The 24,360-nt window shown below is 40.5% G+C and overlaps 1 protein-coding gene across 1 annotated transcript in view; it reads right to left on the bottom strand.

The window, feature by feature from the left end:
- Window positions 1–24,360, bottom strand: part of LMO7 (LIM domain 7) — a 205,145-nt gene that overhangs the window by 61,495 nt on the left and 119,290 nt on the right. The window contains 3 exon segments of the mRNA XM_075852339.1: window positions 1,244–1,436; window positions 3,785–3,898; window positions 5,764–5,794. Coding sequence (XP_075708454.1) covers window positions 1,244–1,436; window positions 3,785–3,898; window positions 5,764–5,794 — 338 coding nt within the window.

The raw sequence follows: 24,360 nt of genomic DNA, 5'->3' as shown, positions 1-24,360 counted from the left end.
AAAAGGAAAAACAAACAAACATAAATTAATAAGTAAATGCTATTCGACCACTATGCATATTCCATTAGCATAGCAAATATAATGTGCTTAAAAGCAGCAAGTAACGTTTAAATATATGCAAAAAAAATAAAGAAATTTGTTTCTGCAAAATGTATGTAGCATCCAAATTAACGTAACGCCTACAGGTCATTTATGTTCCATAAATGTAGATTCTTTAGTTTGCCTTGTTCAGGTAAATGTCAATGTTAACATGGATGAGGGACATTCACGGACACCGCGTCACAGCACATGCAGCAAAAGTAATCCTGAATCAAATGAATATTAAGTGTATTCTAGGTTCACAAAAACAAGTGCTGATCTGCACTATTAAAGTTATTCAGTAGCAGTGAAGATGAACAAGTTGAAGCCAAAGACAAAAGGCTTCACAGCAATCCCTTTTAGGCCACCTTATCCGAAGGCCTCATGCACACAAACGTATTTTTGCGGCTGCAATTCACCCGAAAATCTGCAGGTCAATTGAAGTCCCATTCATTTCCATGGGCACTCGCACACTACCATGGTTTCCATGGTCCGTGCATTGCACGAGAGCCTCGACCGCAAAAAGATAGGACAGGTCTTATTACGGCCGCATTTTGCGATACAGGCTCATTGAAATGAATGCACACGGCCCGTAATTTGCGGCCAGCCTGCAGAGAACACTCTGCGGCCGTCTGAGCCGCAAATCACGGGCTGTGCACACCATTTTGGTCGTGTGAATGTTGCCATAATATTAAAGAGTACTAGTCTAGTCATGCCAGCTTTGAATATTGTCACATTTTTGGTATTTTCCTATTAATATAAATAACTTCAAAATGAATCATAGTTCCTAAATCACACATGAGAACAATGATTCTCTCTCAAAATATGTTTTGGACAAGACCACGTGTCTATTCCGATCTAAATTGTGTGAATAAAAAAAAAAATAATTGACACTCAAGGCCTTGTTCAATATTTGCGGCTGAAAACACACACACAAAAAAAACAAAACAAAAAAAAAAAAAAACACCAAAAAGGGTTGTTAATACTTCAAAAGGGAAAACCACATGTGTACATTTTTAAAGTCAAATCACCACAGAACCACAAGTAATAGAGTATGATGTGGGAACGCAGCAGGAAATAAAGCGCAAAAGGTATGCAAGGCGTAAGCCAGGCCTAAAACATGGTGTATAAAATGTAATAATGTTTCACAGCGTGATAACCTTACCCTCACTGCTTCCTTTAAGAGTGGTTTCGGAGCAAAAGCTTGTATACGACCTGGAGCCAAAGGAGTCCAAGCTGTCCCAAGAATCGTCCCTTTTATGAGCAGAATATAGATTTTCTCCTCTCTCACTATACCACAAGTCACCACAGCCACTGTCTCTTCCGCTTCTCTTCAAGCTACTGGATTCTTCTAGAACCTAGTTTGTCAGCAAAAATAAATGAATTAGGAATAAAAAAAAAAGAATTAAGGACATACGTATCAGTACATAGCAAAAGATGTTCTGCCATACATCGGAGACTATTCTGAGCGTACAGCCATATACTGTGAACAGGATACAGTCACACAAGGCCTTTAATGCTCAAGATGTACTGAAAGGGAAACACCTATAGCCATTGTTTCGCAGTGAAAAATGGCAAGGCTGAAATGTAAAATAAGAAAGTGCCTTGCTTCTGCATTTGGTATTTCCAGAAGACAATAGACGGTATATTTCTACTACTCATTATAAAAGATACAAAAGGGCTCCTGACTTGAATGTACTTAAATGGATACAATGAAGTTGTGGCTGAAGCAAAAAACGTGCTGAAGCATAAGGAGTTAATAAATGATCTGGCAAGGATTCTTTGCTCTAGCAAATCTAAGTTTCTTTAAGAATTCGGAATTTAATAGATAATAAAAAAAAAGGTAACATTTTGCCTCGATGAAAATGAGCTTGAGAATTACATTTTTTTTCTCCCTCCGACCAGAATGGTTCAGCCCGGAAGGACCGGTACTGTATTCATAACTGGCTAGTAATGTAGAATTCTTACTCAACCTCTACACTTGATAGCAGTAAAGATAAGTCAGGGTTTCATGATCTGAAATTGCCACACCTAGAGGTTTTCTTTTTCCACTGTTTGTATGTCTAACATCTTCAATACAGTACAGAAATACGGTTTCTAGGTGCCCTTATAAAATATTTTATTTCTATGTAGGCGATTATTGTTAAAACTTGACATTAGAAAAACTGGTTATCTACAGATGTTTCCCCCTCGTTAAACTTATATTTTGGGTTTTGTTTTTTTTAACATGGGGGTATATCGGTGAAGGATTGCTGACGAATGATATCCATCAAAGAAGTCCGTCTGAAGTACATATACTTTTTTTTTTTTAATTTTTCCTAATCTCGCGGCATTTTAAGATATGTCTGGTTTAGTGATAAAGGGAGGCGATATCCATACTTCTGATCCAAAGTAATTTGAGGACGTGTAGAAAAAAAAACCTTGGATTTTAATTTTGTTTTTAAATAGCCTGTACGAATGAGTCATAGGTTTTGTGCCGTGCTGTAGTGGCTCAGGGCTCATATACATGGAAATGTCTCTGCTAATACTCTTGTATTTGTTTAATAGAGCACATCAATGGACAAAGCACGAGTACCCTCTGTACCCTATGCATTTCTCGGCCATGGATACATTTGTTATGTAACCACTTAAAGTTTTCTCCCATAAACAATAATCTCCTATCCACAGTATAGGTGATTTATATCTGATCGGTTAGGGTCTGGCCACTTGTACCCCCACCGATCACGAGAATGGGCTTAACTTGCTATTTCTGGGGCCCCATAGGAATGGTGCAGTATTGCAGATGCTCAGCCACCGCTCTATTCATTTCTATGGGGCTGCTGAAGAAGCCTCATGAACTGTGCGGTGTTCAAGCATGTGCACTACAGCTCCATTCCCATGGGGCTCCCAGGAATGGCAATGTAAACCCGTTCTCATGATCAGTGGTGGCCCCAGTGGTCAGACCACCACCGTTCAGATTTTTATCACTTATCCTGTGGATAGGTGATAATTGATTATGGGAAACCCCCTTTAAATGTTCTCTCTGCTTTAAACACTATATCAGTCTTATAAGACCCCATTAATATTTATTACACACTATAAATATATATAATATGGCTTGAAGAGTGTATGGGCACATCAGCAGAGCACTAAGTTCAATAACTAAAATTTTACTGCTATTTCCAAGTGAACAGCATTCAATCAATCTCTGCCAAAAACCCTTGACCAAAGACATGATTACAGGGTTCTTCTGGAAAAAAAAGGGAAAACATTTATATTTGTGAAGTATATTCCAAAGCATGAGGCGCTTTAAGATGAGGAAAAGAATGTAAAGTACGTCAGAAGAATTGGACTATGACACTGGGGAAGAAGATCGAGCCGCTCCCTTCTCACCTAGCACAAGCAAGTAATAAATTCTCCCTGCTGTAACTTAATGATATACAGGAACTAAAATGCACTGTAAGCCAGCTCTGCCAGGTTATAAGGACATCTTTATTTTTTTTATTACAGGACAAGCGAGCCATCTGATGTATGTGTCGCACTATTAATTTGGCAGCTGAAATTACAGACACGGAGGTCAAATTTTAACTAATAAATATTAAAAATACAATTAGCAATGCGTTCAACATTTCAGTAATATTCCAGTACTTGATTGGTTATCAGACAATATAAGGTGATGTCATTTAACATTGCAAAGGTTGTAATTACTTTCATTGGACTCGCTCACCTTGGTCAGCGTTTGCCCTAGTAATCCTTCAAATGCCTTTAAGTTAAGTTGTGGACCATTATAATACAACAGGCTTTGTGCTTTCCTCCCAAGCCAATACAAGGTGATCAAAACCTAAAGTGTAAAAATAAAATGGTTATAAACTAGAATACGATAAGCTACTACGAATTCGACAACAGCATTAAGTGTTTAGAGTTAATGTACAATACTGGTACGTCTAATAATCTGCAGTCCAACCAAGATCATCATGAAAGGGGACCAACTATTGTTTTCTCCGAGCTACAGACAAGAAGTTGAAACAACGTGTCAGGCCGCTCCAAGTAGAATTCACACCATTTATACTTATTTAAGGAACGGAGTCAGTAACTTGTGGGATGGTTTGGTTTTTGCATGCATTTTATCAATATAGATGGCCTCTATGAACTGGATAAAATTGAATAAACCAAGAGAGGCATGTAGCTCGTACAGAACGGTCATGTAATGATGAGGCAGCAGAGAATGCATATAAACCTTGGGTGCACACCCTTATTTCATCTCAGGGCCTTATTTTAAGGTTTTACTACTTGAAGGTGTAGTAATAAATGTGACATAATGCATATAACAAACTTATAACACCAAGTGCACAGCTAAATTAACTTTATATATCATGTCTATTACACTGATCTAAAGTTGTGTGCAGCGCTACATAGCAGCATAGGATTCATTGTTTGTCCCATACTAGTCCCATCTTACCTTGGATTTGGCAGGTTGCAATGTGGTAACATGATGGGACATTGTGCCCATGCTACAGTCCCGTGGCAAGACAAGCAGTTTGCTTGTCTCTTGTTCTATCTTATTTGTGTGGCATGCTGCTTCTCATGCAGCAATACTACTACAGTACTCTGCATAGCTGCACCATCTAGCCCTAGCCAACACAGTACTGGCACTACTAAATTAAAGCCACATCTCTCCCCATTCGAGATGTCAAACTTACAGTAAATACACCTCAGTCTAACTATTTTTATTCGGATCATTTAATTTAGATTATCTGTATCAGACCAGCAGTGACTTTCCGAATGTCACACGGTGTACAAGACAGACAATACAACATTGTATATTATAAATGCCCTCTTTGCCTAGGGCTACTAAGAAACGACATGTAGGCTTCTACGTGGCTTGAACACTAAAGTGTCAATAGTATTTAGTTTTATTCCTTTTAATTTAAGCGTACCCAACTTTTTCAGGTGACTTTATTTGCTTTTTTTAAATAAGCTGCCATGAGAAAACACTATTTCTGGCCAGTATATGACTTGTATTCGGGATTATTTAGCAGTTTACCCCTCTGAAGACTTTCTAATTCACAGTAGTCTCTGAGCTAGTGGGGAGCCTAACTGCGATCACGTCTTCTTTACACCGCACCCAGAGATTGAGCACCAAGAAAAAGGCAGACATCACACCCCCCCCCCCCCCCCATTGATTTCAGAGGTGTTTGTTCCCAGTGTCATTTGGCCGCTCGTGAAAAAAAAAGTAATAGGCATGTCAATTCAGAGAGTTTATGGGTTTATTTGCCTGTGGTCCTTGCATTAGCTTTAATAGAAACTGGCGGGGGAAAAAAAACTCGTAAGTATATACGCAGGCAGATCACACTGCTTCAGAATCCTTTCAGGAAAATTTGTGCAGATTTTTTTCTGCCTGCACTTTTCCTACCAAGTACTCTTTATGCCTAATCAACTTAAGGTGCTCGGGGGCATTAAAGTTGATTTCCACCGTTTTAAAAGAAGCAAGACTTCTAATAAAAAGGTATGTGGGCAATGCATTTCACAATACCAGACTAGAAGTGTAAGCAGCTTGAAGCAAAAAAAAACTGGTGACAGACTCCCTTGAAATTCAAGATCGAATATTAAACACAATGCACATCACCCTGAAACACAGCATAGATCAAGAACCTTGAACCTGAGGTAATGGTGAAACCTGAGCACTTTACAAACACCGATACTTACATTTTTTAATCTTCTTTCGGTTTCTTCCCGTCTAAAAGAACAAAAAGAGATATATAATTTAAGTGCACAGATAAAACAAACAGTTGTGCAAAAACGCAGCTATGACGCTGATGAGTTATTACAAAAAGGACCAGCACACCCTGATCCAGACATGCCCAATCTAGTGGCAACATTCAGGGATGCCAGTCATTGTACAGCAACTTCCCATAACACAAGCAGAAAGATGAATGGACTGAAGTAGCAGCAGCTTAGTCATGTGGATTTCATGGAGATCTTTCATGTTCAGATTACGGTCTAGTACATTTAGGTTAGCTAGATGACAAGGATATTTTGGTTTCCCACTCTTCCACATATGTTCGGAAGTGAAAATGGCAATAACCGATCAAATTCTATCCTCAAAGGCATGACAATCCAAGGGAAATTAAAACTACTGAAATGCTTTTTATAGTATCACACAAAAGTAATATTTTGTTTGTACACTAGTGTTTGATGTTTGCTTTATGTCTACAGTACACGTTCATCTAGTATGTGCGGCTCAGAGAGTGCTGCTGCCAAGCAAACAAGCAACACCAGAAGGACAGATTGACTTCTGTGCCTGCCAAGGGGGACACAAAACGAACATTATAACTGAAAGACTTGTTGCCAGTAAAACAAACCGAAGAATATTCCCTATTGTAGGGTGTAAACCGGAGGTAAATGGGGAGAGACCCAGTGGGGACCAGAGACCGGTAACATAGACTGAAGCCCCAACAGAATTTAGGACAGGTAGACATGGTGATGTCTGTTGCCCGCAGTATAGAAAGCCAGCGTTTCAGCATGACAGTCATCTGTTTGCAGATGTGACAATGATATGGCAACATTTTGGATGTGATGTTGACGTGAAGACACATCTAGCACAAGCCTTCACAAAGTACGTCAAATGTTATTGCAATATATATATATATACATATACATACACACACACACACACATACACACAGGTTTGTTTGTTTGTTTGTTAAATGCATTTAAAGCGTTGAAGTGAAATGTTACACATGTTTCATATGGATATGGAGAGGTCTTGCTATTACATGACACTACTATAGATTTATTAGAACTCTAGGAATATAAAAATTCTCAAATCCTCAACATCCAGGAGAAAAAAAAAAAAAATGTTGAAAAGCTGCACTTCCCAGCTGCTGTACCATGTAGTCAAACAGATCACAAAAACAACTGTGGTAGGACCAAGGTCCATCATGGTCCGGTATCCTCACAGTTTCAAAACCTGTGAGCCAGTCAACATAACCCAATCCATGTTGACTATTCCTTGTATCCATCACTCCCTCTGTATCCAATAAATGTCGGTCATAACATGACAAGAAGTATATGAAGACTAAGGGCAGACAGATAAGACATAAAGCATCTGTAGGGCTCATGTACAAACAGCAATAGGACTGGCAGGTACGAGATGCAGTTAGCAGTCACAGCATGCTTTATCATGAGAATCATCATAACCTGGGAATGTAGTGACCACACCAAGGACGTTCCACAAAAATAGAATACGTAACCTTATTTATCCCAGTGGTTAATTCATTTTAACAACTTACCAAACCGCAAAACACCACATAGGAAATACAATATCTAAACCTGGTTTTTAACAGCAAGGCCGGGGCTAGACTTAGACTTATTGTAGCGAGCGTTAAATGGTTGTCCATAGGAATACGTTAGGCTAGGGCTACACCCAATATTTATCTCACTACATAAAAAAAACAAATTGCTGCGATATATTGCTGTCTATAGGATGCATGGAGTATCTCGAAAATCTCTTAAAACCACTCCTGACAAGTGTGTTGCTCTGAAATCCAACCATGTAGCAATATATACATAAAAAATTAAAAATAAATAGTTAGCAAATCGCTTGACTGGAGCGGTTTTTAAGGCATATTCAAGATGCATTCTTATGGACAGTGAATTATCAGTGGTATTTTTTTGTAGCTCTAGCCTAACCTACTCCTATGAATCGCACACTACAAAAAAAAAAAGTCTAGGTGTAGCCCCAGCTTAACCGTTAAATAGAATTATTAGAAGGGGTGGGAGTTGCAGTTCGCATTGGAACACACCTATGAAAATAAAAACTGTGGCATAACAAATGTACATCAGGCAAGAAAATAGTGAGTCAGAGGAAAAGAATACCTTCTGTTACACAGCAAGCACATTGTATATACTCTAACAAGAACGGCAACAGCTCATGACATATGGTATAAAAATGACCAGAACATCCTAGCCTGAATAAATGGAATGGGAAAATGAGGACAATGAATTCTTCAGTTCTTGCTGGAGGTACACTATTAATATCACAGCACGTGTTACAAACACAGCAAAAGACTAGCGAGAATTATCCGGAGGCCTCGACAATATTACAACTCTCACTGTAGTGCCCTACGTAAGCAGGCGATGTGACCTTCATGCAATTCAAGTCACGTGACCGTCAAAGTTGATATTTATTGATTTCTATGAATGGTGTACAACAGTGCAAATCTCACTGAAACATGGGGCTACCCAACATCAGTGATCGCACCCCCAGCTTAAACCAAACTGTAAATGGAGTCTATGAGATCCAAAATCAACATATGGGTTGGTTGCTGCAAAGCTTCAAGTCCATTACACAATAATATTGTAGTGAAAACGCACAAAAGACATAAAAAAAATTATATTATATATATATATTTTTTTAAATGCCGTTTCTGGATAGCAAACATTGAATGTTGTTACAATTCAGTGAACCATATTGCATAACGCAAGTTCATGCTTTGACTTGTCCTACAGTCATGTATTAGTGTGATCCAATTTTTCAACAAAACCATTCTCCGTAAGAACGATAGTGGTAAGGCTGGAAATTTCATGAGTAGTCTATTGCTCAGTGTTTCACAGGAACTCTACAGAGCTATGCAGTTAGGAGAGAACCTGATGTAGATAAGCAATTGCAATTTCATGACCTAGGCTAAATATGCAAACAAGAAAAGCTCAAGGGCTAAAGGATTATCTCAGCTGGCAAAAGAAACATATGCTCATTCGCCCTGCTTCAGTGGAATTATAGGATAAGGGCCTGTTTACATCAGTGTTTCCCTTCCGTTGAGGGGTTCCGTCGGGTAACCCCTCAACGAAAAGGCAAACAGAAATCTTAGCAAGTTTGCATCACTATTGATCTCAATGGTGACAGAAACTATGCTAATGGTTTCAATCTGTCACCGTTGTGAACGGGGTCCGTCGTTTTGACGGAATCAATAGCGCAGTCGACTGCGCTATTGATTTCGTCAAAACGACGGAACCCTGTCATAACGGTGACAGACTGAAACCGTTAGCTAGGTATCCATCACTACTGAGTTAAATGCTGAGGGAAACTGAAGTGGAGGTTTCCGTTTCACTTTCCGCTGAGGGTTAACCCAACGGAAACCTCCGACGGAACCCCTCAGCGGAAACGAACGGTGACAAGAAAGTAGGTGATCTGTCCCTTTTGTGTATTGATCAGTCCTCATCTTGCGGCTTTTTTTATTTGCTCAAAAACAAGAAATGTTGAAATTAAGTTGTTCGTACTTTATTTGTGGGAAGTAGCTCAGTCCAGTACAGCACATATTAAACCAGCGGGAGAGGGCACGGTGATAGGACTTGTTTCCTACCTTGTTACCATGTGACACATTCCAACAGCGCACAATGAACACAATTGCCATTATAGTGTTAGGAAAACAATTTGGGTATGGCTATCTGTATGACACTCCCCGCATACTTCAGCACTATATAATGATGAACTACTACAACTACCCTAGAGAGTAAAGAACCAGTGAGACCCAAACCCCTTATACAGATTGACGTACATAAACAGGCGGGCACAGTGTCCCCACATGATAGCAGCTATGAGTGAAAACTTCAGAACAGCGATCCACAGGCATGCCCTGACAGAAGCCTGTGCATACCATAAGACAGTACATGTATATAAGCACTTGAAAAAATAAAATGTTTGTAAAAGTCACCTACTGAAACAAAAAAAAATAAAACTAAATTAATAATAAATTTTAAAAAAAATGAACTATTTTTTTAAAATAAATCTTTATTAAATCTACATTTCTAAACACTAAAGAACAAATACGTATGGGGTATATCCACACTCGCAATAAACTAATAAATTAGAGAGTTTAGTCAAGTACTTCTCAGACATTCCCAGCAGTAAGATACAGGAGTTAAGAAAATAGTGTTTCACCTGTAAAAGCCAGGTGACCAATAACCACATTGAAAAATAAGTGGTGCACGCTGCATGAAAAAGAGGGGTGGGCAAAACCGCGACAAACAAAACTTTTTTATAGAGCTGGGCAATTAAATCGAAAAAAAACAAAAAAAAACAAAAACAAATTCAGCGCAATTAATAATCATCTTGCAAATTTTCGGTTTTAATGAATTATTTTTTCCCAGTTTAAAAACTATCTGCATCTTCAACTGTATCTGCATCATTAACCCAATGATAAAGCAGGAGGCCGTAAGATCCCTGCTCTACCATTCACTATGTATCGCTGGCGCGAGGTAGTGACGTTATCGCGCCTGTCTGTGCTGAGCCGCACAGAACGGGGGAGTGGAGGGATCTCCTTCATTCATCATTAGTACGGGGTTAGGGGAGTATGTATATTATTTTTATAAGGCAGAATCTGAGGCACCATACTGTGTGGAAGTCCGTTATGGGGGCATTATACCATACGGAGGGTATTATACTGTGTGGAGGACAGCTATAGTGGCATTATACTGTGTGAAGGCAGTTATTGGGGAATTTGAATGTGTGGGGGCAACTATGGGCATTATGCTGTGGGGAGCACTATGGGGCAATATGCTGGGGGCAGTCTCAGGGGGTATATTGTATACGGTAGTATACAGCAAGCTCAGGGGATAAATATTAATTCAATGGCGTATCATGCAAATAGGGGCATGGCATGCAAAAGGGGTGTGTCCTAAATAATCGTTCATTAATCGAGGTTACATGTTCAATTCATCGTGATTTTGGTCATAATCGCCCAGCCCTAGTTTATGATTAGGAGACAATTCATATAATTCTCAAGTTTGTCTACAGGAAACAAAATGTCACAGTATGTAAACATACTAGCTCAAACAGTTCTTTGAGAAAAGATTACATTTTGTGAGGTGTGTAGAACAATGAATTTACTTTGAGCTTTAGCCAAAAAAAACTTTTATAGACCATTGACTCCATTATACAGTCAGCATGTAATCGTAATGGGAACAAATCTGCAAACAGCATACCACATACATACAGCTATAAATAAAACAATAAAACCAATAAATAAAAAGTACAAAAATGTCGTGCTGAGAGTCTGAACAGTATGTGTGAGAAAATGTCAAAATAAATCCAGACAGAACATTTTAAACGTCCTTTGAACTGCAATAGCCTGACTGACATTCAAACCGATGTACTTTCATATATGGTGACAGGTCTTTCCTAGGTCACAACGCCACCATGACACGTGGTTACAGGGCAGGCACTCAACTACAGTGACTGGTCACACATACAGTATCGAAATCACTTACTACTAATCATAGATGCAGGGCCCTCTATAAACAGGATTTGATCGTACCGTTTGAATAGACTAGTACGAGTTAACCAAAAATATTAACAAAAAACCGGCCTTGATCACAGAATTAAATAGGTTTGGGGGAAAAACGCTGGTAAAAAAAAAAATGTATGACTGATAAGGAATTCATTTATTTTCAAAATAAATGGATATTTCAAAGCTGGTCTTTATATTACATCAGTATTTTATTATCCTGGAGATATATACTGTATCGATGTACAGAGTGGGCCATTTATATGGATACACCTAAATAAAATGGGAATGGTTGGTGATATTAACTTCCTGTTTGTGGTACATTAGTATATGGGAGGGGGGAAACTTTTCAAGCTGGGTGTTGACCATGGTGGCCATTTTGAAGTCAGCCATTTTGTATCCAACTTTAGTTTTTTCAATGGGAAGTGGGTCATGTGACATCAAACTTATCGAGAATTTCACAAGAAAAACAATGGTGTGCTTGGTTTTAACGTTACTTTATTCTTTCATGAGTTATTTACAAGCTTCTCTTTGTTTACAGCCATTGACATGTCACAGAGGTTAACACGTGAGGAGCGGATAGAAATTGTGTTGATGTCTGGTGAACGCAGTACCCGGGTCATTGCAGCAGATTTCAATGCAAGACACCCTACGAGACCACCCATCTCCCATGCTAAAGTTTGCAAACTGCTTGCCAAGTTTCGTGAAACTGGTTCAGTGTTGGATTTGCCCAAATGTGGACGCATGAAAACTGTCACTAATGAAGAAACATCAGTGGCTGTCCTAGCTTCATTCAGCAAGAGCCCACAGCGTAGCACTCGCCGCATGTCACTGGAGAGTGGCATCAGTCGAACATCCCTTTGGCGGATATTAGCTACTCACAAATGGCACCCTTTCTAAACTCCAGCTGCTGCAGCATCTCAACGAGGATGACCCAGATCGGCGCACTGAATTTGCAGAATGGGCAAAACAAAAATTGGAACAGGACCCTCAGTTTACACAGAACAGCAACTGAAACTACGGATACTGGAAGCCTGTGCTAGCATTTCTTCTGCGGTGTTGCTATCAGTGTGTGAAGAGTGGGAGAAGAGGGTTGCATTGACAATCCAACACAATGGGCAGCACTTTGAACACATTTTATAAGTGGTCAGAAACTTGTAAATAACTCATGAAATAATAAAGTAACGTTAAAACCAAGCACACCATTGTTTTTCTTGTGAAATTCTCGATAAGTTTGATGTCACATGACCCTCTTCCCATTGAAAAAACTAAAGTTGGATACAAAATGGCCGACTTCAAAATGTCCGCCATGGTCAACACCCAGTTTGAAAAGTTTCCCCCCTCCCATATACTAATGTGCCACAAACAGGAAGTTAATATCACCAACCATTCCCATTTTATTTATTTAGGTGTATCCATATAAATGGCCCACCCTGTATATTTATCTCTCTATATATGCATAGCTACATAGACATTACACAAAATAGCATTGAAAAGTAATCTTCTAGGGGGATAGGGCCTCTCAAAGAAGATGGCAGTCTGCATAATACACAGTGAAACCGAAAATCTGGCCTGGATAAGGTGGTGGTCTTCTAGGAGAAGTTGTCATTTGGGGAGAATTTCAGTGTATATTAGAATATATACTATAATAGAATACACACAAATATTTTATTTTAGGGATGGGCAAATCGTTTTTTTGACATTGTACCGGTTTAGACAAGTTGATAAGATACAATAGGATTTTCTGGACTTCACTTTCTCATATATTGTTTATGTGACTTGTAATTACTGGGACAGTGCACTGGCAATCCATAGTAATCCTGTAATTTGCTCATGATTCCCATCATCTCAGGTGTTGTCTAGGGTGTGACAAAACAATTCAAGGATTGTCGCGGTTTGAAAATACATGTTCAGTGATCATTTCTCACTCACATGCTCCTATGTAACATGCCAAGTTACGAGGCATTATATTTTATCCGTTAAAGGCAAAAAAAGTACTTGATGATCAATAATAGAGATGGAAATTACAGCAAACGCATGTGTCAAGTGCAATTTAGTCTTCATATATAATGCATTAACATTGTGTATAATTTGCACGAAAGAGATAAACCTGTATCGTTTCTACCATTCTATATTTGACACTGAATTAAAGGGTTATTCCAAGGTTGTCATTTTTTTTTATAATGCAACCTAATCCTAAATTGAATTATAAATGTATTCGTTAAAACTTAAATTCCTTCCCTAACTATCTTTTTTTTTTACAATCTTGATAACTCAGCTAGTGCTGGTTATCTTTTATAAAAGGGGGCGTGAGCGGCTGAAGCAGTAGCCATGACTAAGGACGCAGGAGGCGTCTGAAACGCGTAGGCTCACCATCAGGTTGATATCACTCCTTGCACGCTAGGATTTCAGTCTATTGATCCTTTTTAAATGACCCATTAAAAACGTGGAAATAGCTTCCATTTTATCTACACCAGCGCTGGACACAACTTCTCTCTTCATTGCTTTTCATATGGCTGTTACATGACTAAAATCTGACCGCTTAGGTTTTAATTAACTCCCCATAAATTTCAAACAGTGATTCAAGTTAGGCTCCGTAGAAACTTGGGGAGACAATGGTCATATTAAGGCCGTCTGAAAGCCTTGCAGTATGATTTTTTTTTCCCAGTAAAGTTGCGCTTTAATTGTGTGTTTTAGCTTTAAAACGTATAAGACTTAAACTGAGGTGTTGTCTCGTGTTCATATCCACTAAAGATAGCATAGCAAGTTTTAACTGCCTAGGGACCTGAATTTAAACCCAAGGGTCACCAGTAATACAAATATGAGCAACCATGGGTTAACATATTGTTAACCTAAATAATTATCTGTCAGATTAAATATTAAAGGCTACAAACATTTGCACCGACCTTTTTTTTTTGTTCATTTGCTTACTAAAAGCAGAATTAAGCCACTTTCTAAAGAGTGGTCATAAATTTTTTTTTAAGAAAACATTTTAAAAACGTACTAGCATTTTGCTGATAGAGTCTGCAACTCCTTCACGTAGCTGGTTGTCCTGCTGTTTCTGACATCAAGGACGCTGTGTCAGCTCTCCCCTCCCATCTCTCAATGTTAGGATAAGGCCTCACAAAGTTGTAGCTATTATTTAAAGAGGTTGTTAATTTCTGAAAGATTTTGTAAGCAACCCATTTACCCGCAAAACTGCATGGCCATCTACAAACTGCTGTTTAGCTTAAAAAGTACACACACACACACACACACACACACACACACACACACACACACACACAAACTCCTCCAAGGCTCTGAGTTATTTTTTTTTTTCCCCCAGTACAAAATGAGAATTACATCCAAGACAAGAAGTTTCCAAAAGGGAAATTCTTAATTCTCACATTGTGTGCAGTACATACAAATTAAGAACTTTGCATACCTTTTTATAAACCATTACATTGGTGTTGGAAACAACAAAAAGACTGGGAGACAAAACATTAATAAATACAGGACATACATTTATTCTATTATAATAGTGGTGTCACTATGTATAGAAGCAGACAAGGTGTGCATGATGTACTTTTCCAATAATGACAGGGTTATTGTGTTGTGTAACTCTAAACCAATCTACCGCCCACAAAAGCAATGCAAAAACTGGAAACAAACAGGAGTGCCACTTTAACATAAAAAGAATACCAATGTCATGTATGGCTTCAAGTGTAAAGGAACGCAGACCATTTGTAGCTTACCCGATACTGAAACCGTCAGTTGTTGCCACCAAGTGCACTGCTGTAAGCAGGTGTTCAAGAACAATGCAACTTTTATCCTTATATTCATATTGTGACTAACAGTTTGATAGTTATAAAGGGAAGTTGTGTGTAACCTATGGCCATAGTACAGAATGACAAATGGACAATTACGTTTTAAATATTATGTTTATGACGCATAATAGAAACAGACTGGAGATCTCCTATGTACATGGGTCACATCATAGCAGATAGGACACTTCTCTATCAACAGTTATAAATACCAGCTCATAAAGTGTGGAATGTCTGTGGTATCTTGTTCTTGGATGGTCAATCTAGTTCTCCCCCCAGTGGGCTGTACAGCTCCCAGTATCCACACTCACCAGTCACAAGAAATCTACATGGCAGCAAAAACGCGAGACCCTTTTAGATTGGGCAAACGTGTACACAAATAACGCTCGTTCCCGATAATTGCCCTGAGTAAACAGGGCAGCGATCAGAAGATTAACGAGCTTATACATCTACTGATCATATCCTTTTAAATACTGAAAATATGAGAGTTGTCTGCAGCACATCTCTCTGTGTTTTAACTGGGAGACGTGCTGTCGACATGGTACAGATGTATGGGTACGAGAGATCTGAGTAATGAGCGCTCATCCGCATACTAGCTCCTTGCGAAACGAGCGGTCTCGTTGATCGGCGCTCGTTGTACAGGCCAAGATTTTGGCTGGGTAAAAGTACCTTAAGGAGAAAACATATTCCAGCAGATTGGTTCTCATTTCTAGTTCATGTTCCGTTATATACAGAATTTTAATATAAAAAAAACAGCCGTATGTTTACTGTACAGTGTATAACTGAACATAATGGGGCAGATTTACTAATACTGTCTAAGTTTTAGTCCGTGTAAACTTTGATAAATTTAGCGCATTTTTTTTTACAGCTGTGTCCAAGTGGTTCACGCGGTATGATAAATTTGCTGCATCTCGCTAGACTCTTTTCTCTTCCTTACATCACATATTAGTTGAATGGCAGTTTTTTGCAACAAAATTTTGGCTCCTGGGGAGGGAAGGGTGGGTTTGCGCGTCTGGCATTTTAATCCATGCCCCTTTTCCACTAGGCCACGCCCCCTTGCCGATGATGAAAACAGGGTCTAAAAATAGCATGTACATCAGAATTCTGGCCCATTTCATATAGGAAATCTGCCCCAACGTTTAATAAAATCTAGATGGAAGATAGTTAAGAATGGTAACAAGGTGTGGATATCAAGAATGGATTCACATTAAACTGCAGAAATCAATGTTTGTTTTCCAAAAAGGACAAAACCCATCCTTCAGATTAAAAGGTTTATGAAATGTGTCTACAGCGTAAAAATATCACATGGCAAACACCATTCACGAATCGTCCAAGTGTACAGAATTAGGTAATTAATGGGAGTCGGTCATCAAATTTTACCTTTCCAAATATCTAGTACCGCTAGTTAGCTATAGGGTAAAATAGTAGAAACAGGTCAGTGTTGAATATATTCATTCTTGCATCAGGGAGTGTCCTCCATCCTTCCCTTTTATTTTCGTTAAGCTAAGTTAGAAAATAAATGCTAGGAAGTTCTGACCTAGTCTTAACATTCAGCATCTGACGTGCCAATGTGGCATTATGCTAGATTTGCTTGGCTTTATAACTTTGCAACCTATTGGTGCAAGTTCCTCTCCACATTGCCTGTGCTACGACACAGTCGCCCTCTCTACCATGTGATCCAAATGAACATGAAACCGCATAAATGCCCAGGTCTCCCCCCTTCAGATATTTAGGAGGGTATCTATGTCTGGCAGACCTATAGGGATATTTGCAGCTGACACATTTAAGGAATCGTTTGTGGCTAGTAAACTACTGTTATGGGGCATATGTGGCTTACACTAACTTTTGGGGGTAGAAAAATGGGTTGGAAAGAAAATAAATCTCAAATTGCATTTTTGAGGGTATGCACTTAATATCAAGCCCCCTGCAGTCTAAATATTCAAGTATTATATGATTGTATACGGATGACACAATTTCTGAACTAATTTCCCTGAAGTCCCATAATGATGTATTTTTTCTACTGTCCAAGATGGAACAGTTTGCTTACAGCCTAAATCATTGCTACACATAAAATCTAAGATCAAATGCCATAAAACTTACTAAAAAGGTAAATACACTGAAAGTCCCCCCCCCCCAGCTAGAAAACCATATTTGTTTAATTATTTTTGTTCTGAGTGACCACCTACAACCTAGATGATCAAATCAATAATCTGAGCATTTGATCCAGGCATAATCCAAGGTACACAATATCAACTCATTCAGATCTCCCAGTTCAATTACCTTTACCTCATATTCCCACACAAGTGCTACTGGTATCAGTTTACACCTAGGGCCGAGCAACTAACTCAAGTTTTTATTATTCTTCCAGAAAACAAGAGCCAAGAGTTGCATAAAGCGCCGAGTTCCCACAGCTGTCTGCTACAGTGAACATTCACAGATAGCAGGCAGCGCTATAAAAGCAGTGGAAGAAGACCATACAAACGAGTGGTTCTTCTATTCTAAAAATCAAAATTATTAAAGAGGAACGTCAACTTTAAAACGTAAATGTAACAGCAGTGATGCCATCTTCTCAACTTGTAGTAAACTTTAAAAAGGTAAACTATTAGGAAACTGGAAACTACGGCCAAACCTATTAAACATATTAATAATCTAATAAACCACGACTGTCACATGACTTGCAGAAATATAACGCAATCTCGGAGATCGTAGACTCCGCTCATGTCTGAACCCCTTGTAAAGAAAGAAGTCAATGGCAGTGATTTTCAATTATGGGGGAGGGGATAGTCACTAATGATTTAAATCGTTAGGCCTTGCTAAATCACTTAAATCCCACTTGATTTGTGGGTGCTTTTAAAATCAGCAGAACTCGGGTACAGAAATCACCAGTGAAAAAAGACCTGAAGATTCTGAAAAGTCTTACTTCAATCTCATCACCAAGCTTTTCTGAAGTCACAAGGCAAACCTACCAGAAAAATGTGAATCAGGGTTACTTTAATCATAAGAAAAACCGTGCATATGCACTGGGAACCCAGGCAGCGGCACCACCACTGGCGTAGCTATAGGGGTCGCAGCGGTCGCAATTGCGACCGGGCCCCGAAGCCAGGGGGGCCCACGGCCCCCCGCACCACATCAATAAAAAGTTACTATAGTAACTCGGGCCGCGGGCCCCTGTTACTATAGTAACATACTTTACTTACCTTCCTGGTTCCGGATCGCAGCGGAGGTCCTGACGTCAGGCGCTGTGCGCAGCGCATGACGTCACAGCGCTATGCGCCGCGCACAGCATCGAGACGACAGGACTCCCGCCGCGGCCGAAGAGGAAGGTAAGGTTAGCCCTGACTGGCGGGGTCCGACTCCCGGGACCCGCCAATCAGCTGTTTTGAAGGGGCCGCAGCACTCGTACGAGAGCTGCTCCCCTTCATTCCGGTCACTTCATTCCGGTCACAGTGTGAGCAAGTAGTGAAATGAAGGGGAAGCCGCTCTCGTACGAGTGCTGCAGCCCCTTCAAAACAGCTGATTTGCGGGTCCTGGGCGACACATCAGCTATTGATGGCCTATCCTGTGGATAGGCCATCAATGTTTAGGGACTGCACAACCCCTAAGCCTACGATGTAGCAGGCTTAGGGGGCCCATGAGACCGGATCACAGATTGTGTGATCCTGTCTGCTGGGCCCTGTATCTAAGCCAATCACATGGTAGGCTTAGATACATGGCCCATGTGTGATCCTGTCTGCTGGGCCCTGTATCTAAGCCTACCACACTAGGTTTAGATACAGGGCCCCAGCACACAGTAATCTTATACTGTATAAGATTACTGTCTGCTGGACCCTGTATCTAAGCCTACCTTGTGGTAGGCTTAGATACAGGGTCCCACAGACAGTATCACACATGGGCCCTGTATCTAAGCCTTAGGGTATGTGCACAGACACTAATTACGTCCGTAATTGACGGACGTATTTCGGCCGCAAGTACCGGACCGAACACAGTGCAGGGAGCCGGGCTCCTAGTATCATAGTTATGTACGACGCTAGGAGTCCCTGCCTCGCTGCAGGACAACTGTCCCGTACTGTAATCATGTTTTCAGTACGGGACAGTTGTCCTGCAGCGAGGCAGGGACTCCTAGCATCGTACATAAGTATGATGCTAGGAGCCCGGCTCCCTGCACTGTGTTCGGTCCGGTACTTGCGGCCGAAATACGTCCGTCAATTACGGACGTAATTAGTGTATGTGCACATACCCTAACACGTGTTACTAATCATTTTTTGTGTGTTTTCTTACAGGTTCGGTCATTGGACTACGGCGGATTCCAGGACTACTTCGATGACAGCTTTTTTTTTTTATTAATAAAATGGTTAATGAGGGCTGTGTGGGTTTTTTTTTTATTTCAATAAAATATTTTTTCTATGTCTTTGTGGTTTTTTTGAAACAATATTACTACTGCCTTAATAATGGCCGCCGGCTGATTGACAGCATCCATTGCTAAGGCGGGGCTTAGTGTTAGCCGATGCAGAGGCTAACACTAACCCCCTTTATTACCCCGGTACCCACCGCCACGAGGGGTGCTGGGAAGAGCCGGGTACGATCCAGAACTTGACCATCTGTAGTGATGGTCGGCCACTGGGGTGGCCGCAGGCTGGTATTATCAGGATGGGAAATGCCAGATACAGTGGCCCCTACCACCCTGGTGATGCTAGGCTGCTGCTGCTTTATTGTATCTGGCTGGTTATGAAAAATGGGGGGGACCCCACATCATTTAAAAAAAAAAAAAAAAAATTGGAAAGAACGATGTCGGGTCCCCCCCAATTTTCATAACCAGCCAGATACAACACAGCAGCAGCAGCAGGCAGCATTACAAGGGTGGGAAGGGCCACTGTTTTAGGCCTTCCCCAGCCTAATACTACCAGCCTGCGGCCACCCGGGTGCCTGCCCGTCACTACAGATGGTCGGGTACTGGTTCGTACCCGGCTCTTCCCAGTACTCCTGGTGGCGGTGGGTACCGGGGTAATAATGGGGGTTAGTGTTAGCCTCTGCACCTGCTAACATTAAGCCCCGCCTTAGTAATGGAGGTTGTCAATCAGCCAGCGGCCATTACTAAGGCGGTGATAATAAAGTTTAAAAAGATACAAGCACATAGAAAAAATATTTTATTGAAATAAAAAAACAACCCTCATTAACCATTTTATTGAGAATAAAAAAAACGCCGTCATTGAAGTCCTCGTATCCGAAGTCCAACAACCGAACCTGTAAAAAAACACAAACACACAAAAATAATCAGTAACACAAAGAAGCAAAATTATTATTCTTACCTTTCCTGGGTCCAGCGCTGGAGACTCAATGTCAGCGAGCTGGGCCCTGTATCTAATCCTATCATGTGTGATACAGTGTGCTGAGCTGTGTATCTAATCCAATCACGTGTGATACTGTCTGCTGGGCCCTGTATCTAATCGTATCTTGTGTGATACTGTCTGCTGGGCCCTATATCTAATCCGATCATGTGTGATACTGTCTGCTGAGCCACTGTATCTAATCCTATCATGTGTGATACTGCCTTCTGAGCCACTGTATCTAATCCTATTATGTGTGGTACTGTCTGCTGAGCCACTGTATCTAATCCTATCATGTGTGATACTGTCTGCTAGGCCACTGTATCTAATCCTATCATGTGTGATACTGCCTTCTGAGCCACTGTATCTAATCCTATCATGTGTGATACTGTCTGCTCAGCCACTGTATCTAATCCTATCCATAGTTTATAGGGTCGTAGTGCTATAGATATGCTATGCTGTCTCATATACACACTTTTTTGGGGGCGGACACATATGTATTGGGGCTATTTCCCGGACATTTTAAGCCCTGAGGGTATGTTCACACGGCAGCGTCTGTTATGGTTAAAATTACGGTTGCCGTTTTCAGGAGAAAATGCTAAAACGCCCGAATTTTGTCCGTAAATAGTGTGTGTGTGAACCCAGCCTTAGTGACGCCCCCGGCTGCTAGTGCTGCATTGTTGGGTCACTTAGGAGACCCAGCGATGCAGCTGAAGGCTGCGGACCGTCGGCCATGAGAAGTTTGCGGGGGGGGGGGGGGGCAGTAAGAATTTTTGCATCGGGGCCCATGAGCCTCTAGCTACGCCCCTGGGCACCACTTTCAACTGTATCTGTGTCCTAGGCGCAGATTACCGTTGAAAACTATCACCCGGCCATTCTCTAGTGGACCAGCGCTGGGCCAAAAATGTCCTGTCTTCTTAGCGGCCAGGGCACAGGCACTGCAACGACGTTACTGAATCACACCACTGACCGAACAGACTTAAAGAACACTCATTTGCTCCGCACGTCGTGAGAATGGGGTTAGGAGAGTGTCTGATTATTTTTAGGGCGACTATTACTGCGTAGGGGACACGAGAGGGCATTATTGCTGGGAAGGAACAAAGGGGACATTTTACTATATTGGGGAATTTTTACATTATGGGGCAAAGATGTGAGTGTAGAAAACTCTACAGACGCGATTTGTAGCTGGAAGAAGTCTTAATGGTGGTCAGGGCCAAATCGGGAACATAAAGGGAGAGTGAGCAACTCCAGAGAAGACTTTACCTGGGAGTCAAAAATGTTCATTATATTGTGTCAAAACAATTCTATTTATTTAGAGGCAATTTTTTTTAATGATCTTTAAATTGTATAGGCAGACATAGGGAGGCAATGAATAAAATGTTGAAGGGTGGGGAGGCGCACTCAAACCTTTCATTTAGTTTTCCTGAAATAGATGCTAAACATAGGGAAAAGGTGTTATGCAGGGGGCCTAAAATGAATTTTCAAATGCAGCACTGATATGTTCCACCTTCCCCAGCTGCTGGGTAAGCGTTAGGGGCTGATGATTTAACTTATTTCATAAATATGTTGAACAGAATCAATTATGCAGAAACAGATTTTCTATTCCCAACCTATTTGCCATTTGGGATGGGGGGCGATGACGACGACCCTATGGACAAAAACACTTTCTTCCATAAAAAATATTTATCTTCAATACTTTCTGTACAGGAAGATTGATCACACCATGGATTACACATTACCGTTAATGTAAAGAGCAAGGCTAAATACTGTGGAAAGGAAAGCAGCTATGCTGCAAAATACGTCAGACATCTTTCTGACGGACACATGCATCTGGATGATCTGTTGTGAAACAATCCTTTGGAGTCATTTCTAAAAGTATCTCATGTCTAATCTATATTTATCCAGCTCTGCTGTTATTTGTAACCATGCAAACATAAAAGGGAATGCTCATGATTCCATCTAAGGTAAGAAAGACCTTAGTATTGTAGATCTACACCACAAACACAGGCGAACGTAGACAGCAGAGGGCCCATGTGTATGAACAGTATATGGGCCCTATGATATCTAATAGCTTAGCATGCAGCACCCCCTTATAAATAGCTATAACAATTCACCAGTAATTGTAAGCCATTAAGTTCATTACCTCAGTCCCTTGAATGGAAACCAACAGATGGTAAAAACCTGCGTATAAGGGGACAGTGGGCCCCCTTACCTACTTGGGCCCCTGTGCAGTGGAAACCAATGGTATATCTGCCCCTGCAATAAATCTATAGCAGGCTGAAATAATGTGTATATACTCAGCTCAATGGGGTCGCTCAGAAGGGTTACTAGGAATAAGCCAATGACCGCCGTTAGGAGGGTCATAAACAAGTTGGGATAAAGTGGAAAATAATCTTACTTCAAGATCAACAGAAGTGCATGGAGTTCTTGAAGTAGAGCAGATAATGTTGCGATTGTAAAACTTTTATACAAAAGATTCTATACTTCAAGGGAAACAATGAAAATGAGCATTAAAAAATACTAATTATTTACATGCATGGTAGTAAAAACTCTGGAACTTGACATGTGGTAGTTGAACCTGTGCACGTAAATACTAATCTGTTCACTTACTGTAAAGTACGTGTAGGGTAAGCACACACGAGAGGACTTATTCTAAAGTACAAAGCAGCAACAACTGGCAGAGAAAATCTGCAGGAGGTTGAAACAATTGCAGGTAAAGCCGTAGTAGCCACCACACTGTTTAGTGGCCAATTATTGGTTTTATTTAGAGGCCACCAGCTCTGCAGTTTAAGGACATAAAAAGTCTAATTTTGGACCCCTGCACACGTATCCGACTTGTTGCAGATTTACAAATTCTCATCCACATGCAGCGGAACATTTTTCACACGGAAATCGGAGCACGGTTTCTCTGTTTTTCACTGTAGAAGGGGTGAATTCCACAGCAAAATCCGCACAAAGCATTTGCAGAATTTGCTACAGGAACGTTGCAGAAACGCTGAAAACCGACTGAAAAAATCTCCAGCATTTCCATCCCGTGTGAATCCAGCTGTAGGTAACGCAACACGAAGTTTCATGGTGAATCAGCAGAGTTTTGCAACGCTCATTTAGGTCTACAAGGCTTTAGACTGCTGATAGACTTGCAATCTTAAAGGGCACATGTCTGACTAGAGAACCAGCCAACAAACAGGTGGCCTAGTGGAAGAGAAAAACCTGCTGTAGCTAGCAATCTTAATTACTGGAAATATAGGCAATTATCTCAGATGAAGAATTGCATTGTGTACGCCTAGTTCTAGAGGGAAGTTTAAGAAATATTGCAGAACAGCTTCATTTTGGTTAAACGGAACCTCCCATCAGAAGAAACTATTGTATTCCTGCTGACGACAGGACAAGGCATGCTGTGCCTTATAGCCCTGGTCAACACTGCCGAACTACAGCACTAGTGACATGCACTCCTTACTAGTCAGATGAAGCAAAAAATAAAATCTATATATATATATACACATACATACAAGTATTGGGGCACACCTCAATCATTGAATTCAGGTGTTTCATTCAGTCCCATTGGCACAGTGAATATAAAATCCAGCAGCTAACAATGCAGTTGCCTTTACGAACATTTGTGAAAGAATGGGTCATTCTAAAGAACTAACCAAAATCCAGCGTGGTAATGTAATAGGATGCAATCATTGCAAGTCAGTACGTAAAATTTCTTTCCTTCTAGGTATTCCACGATCAACTGTGAGTGGTGTTATTGCAAAGTGGAAGCGTTTATGAACCACAGCAACTCAGTCACGAAGTGGTAGACCATGTAAAGTTACAGAACGGGGGTCGCAGAGTGCGGAGGCGCATAGTGCATAAAAGTCGCAATCGCTCTGCTGACTCAATAAC

This window comes from Rhinoderma darwinii, chromosome 2 (genome assembly GCF_050947455.1).
Source record: "Rhinoderma darwinii isolate aRhiDar2 chromosome 2, aRhiDar2.hap1, whole genome shotgun sequence".
Lineage (NCBI taxonomy): Eukaryota > Metazoa > Chordata > Amphibia > Anura > Rhinodermatidae > Rhinoderma > Rhinoderma darwinii.
The sequence above is the reverse complement of the archived record's forward strand: the minus strand, read 5'-3'. Positions and strand labels throughout refer to the sequence as shown.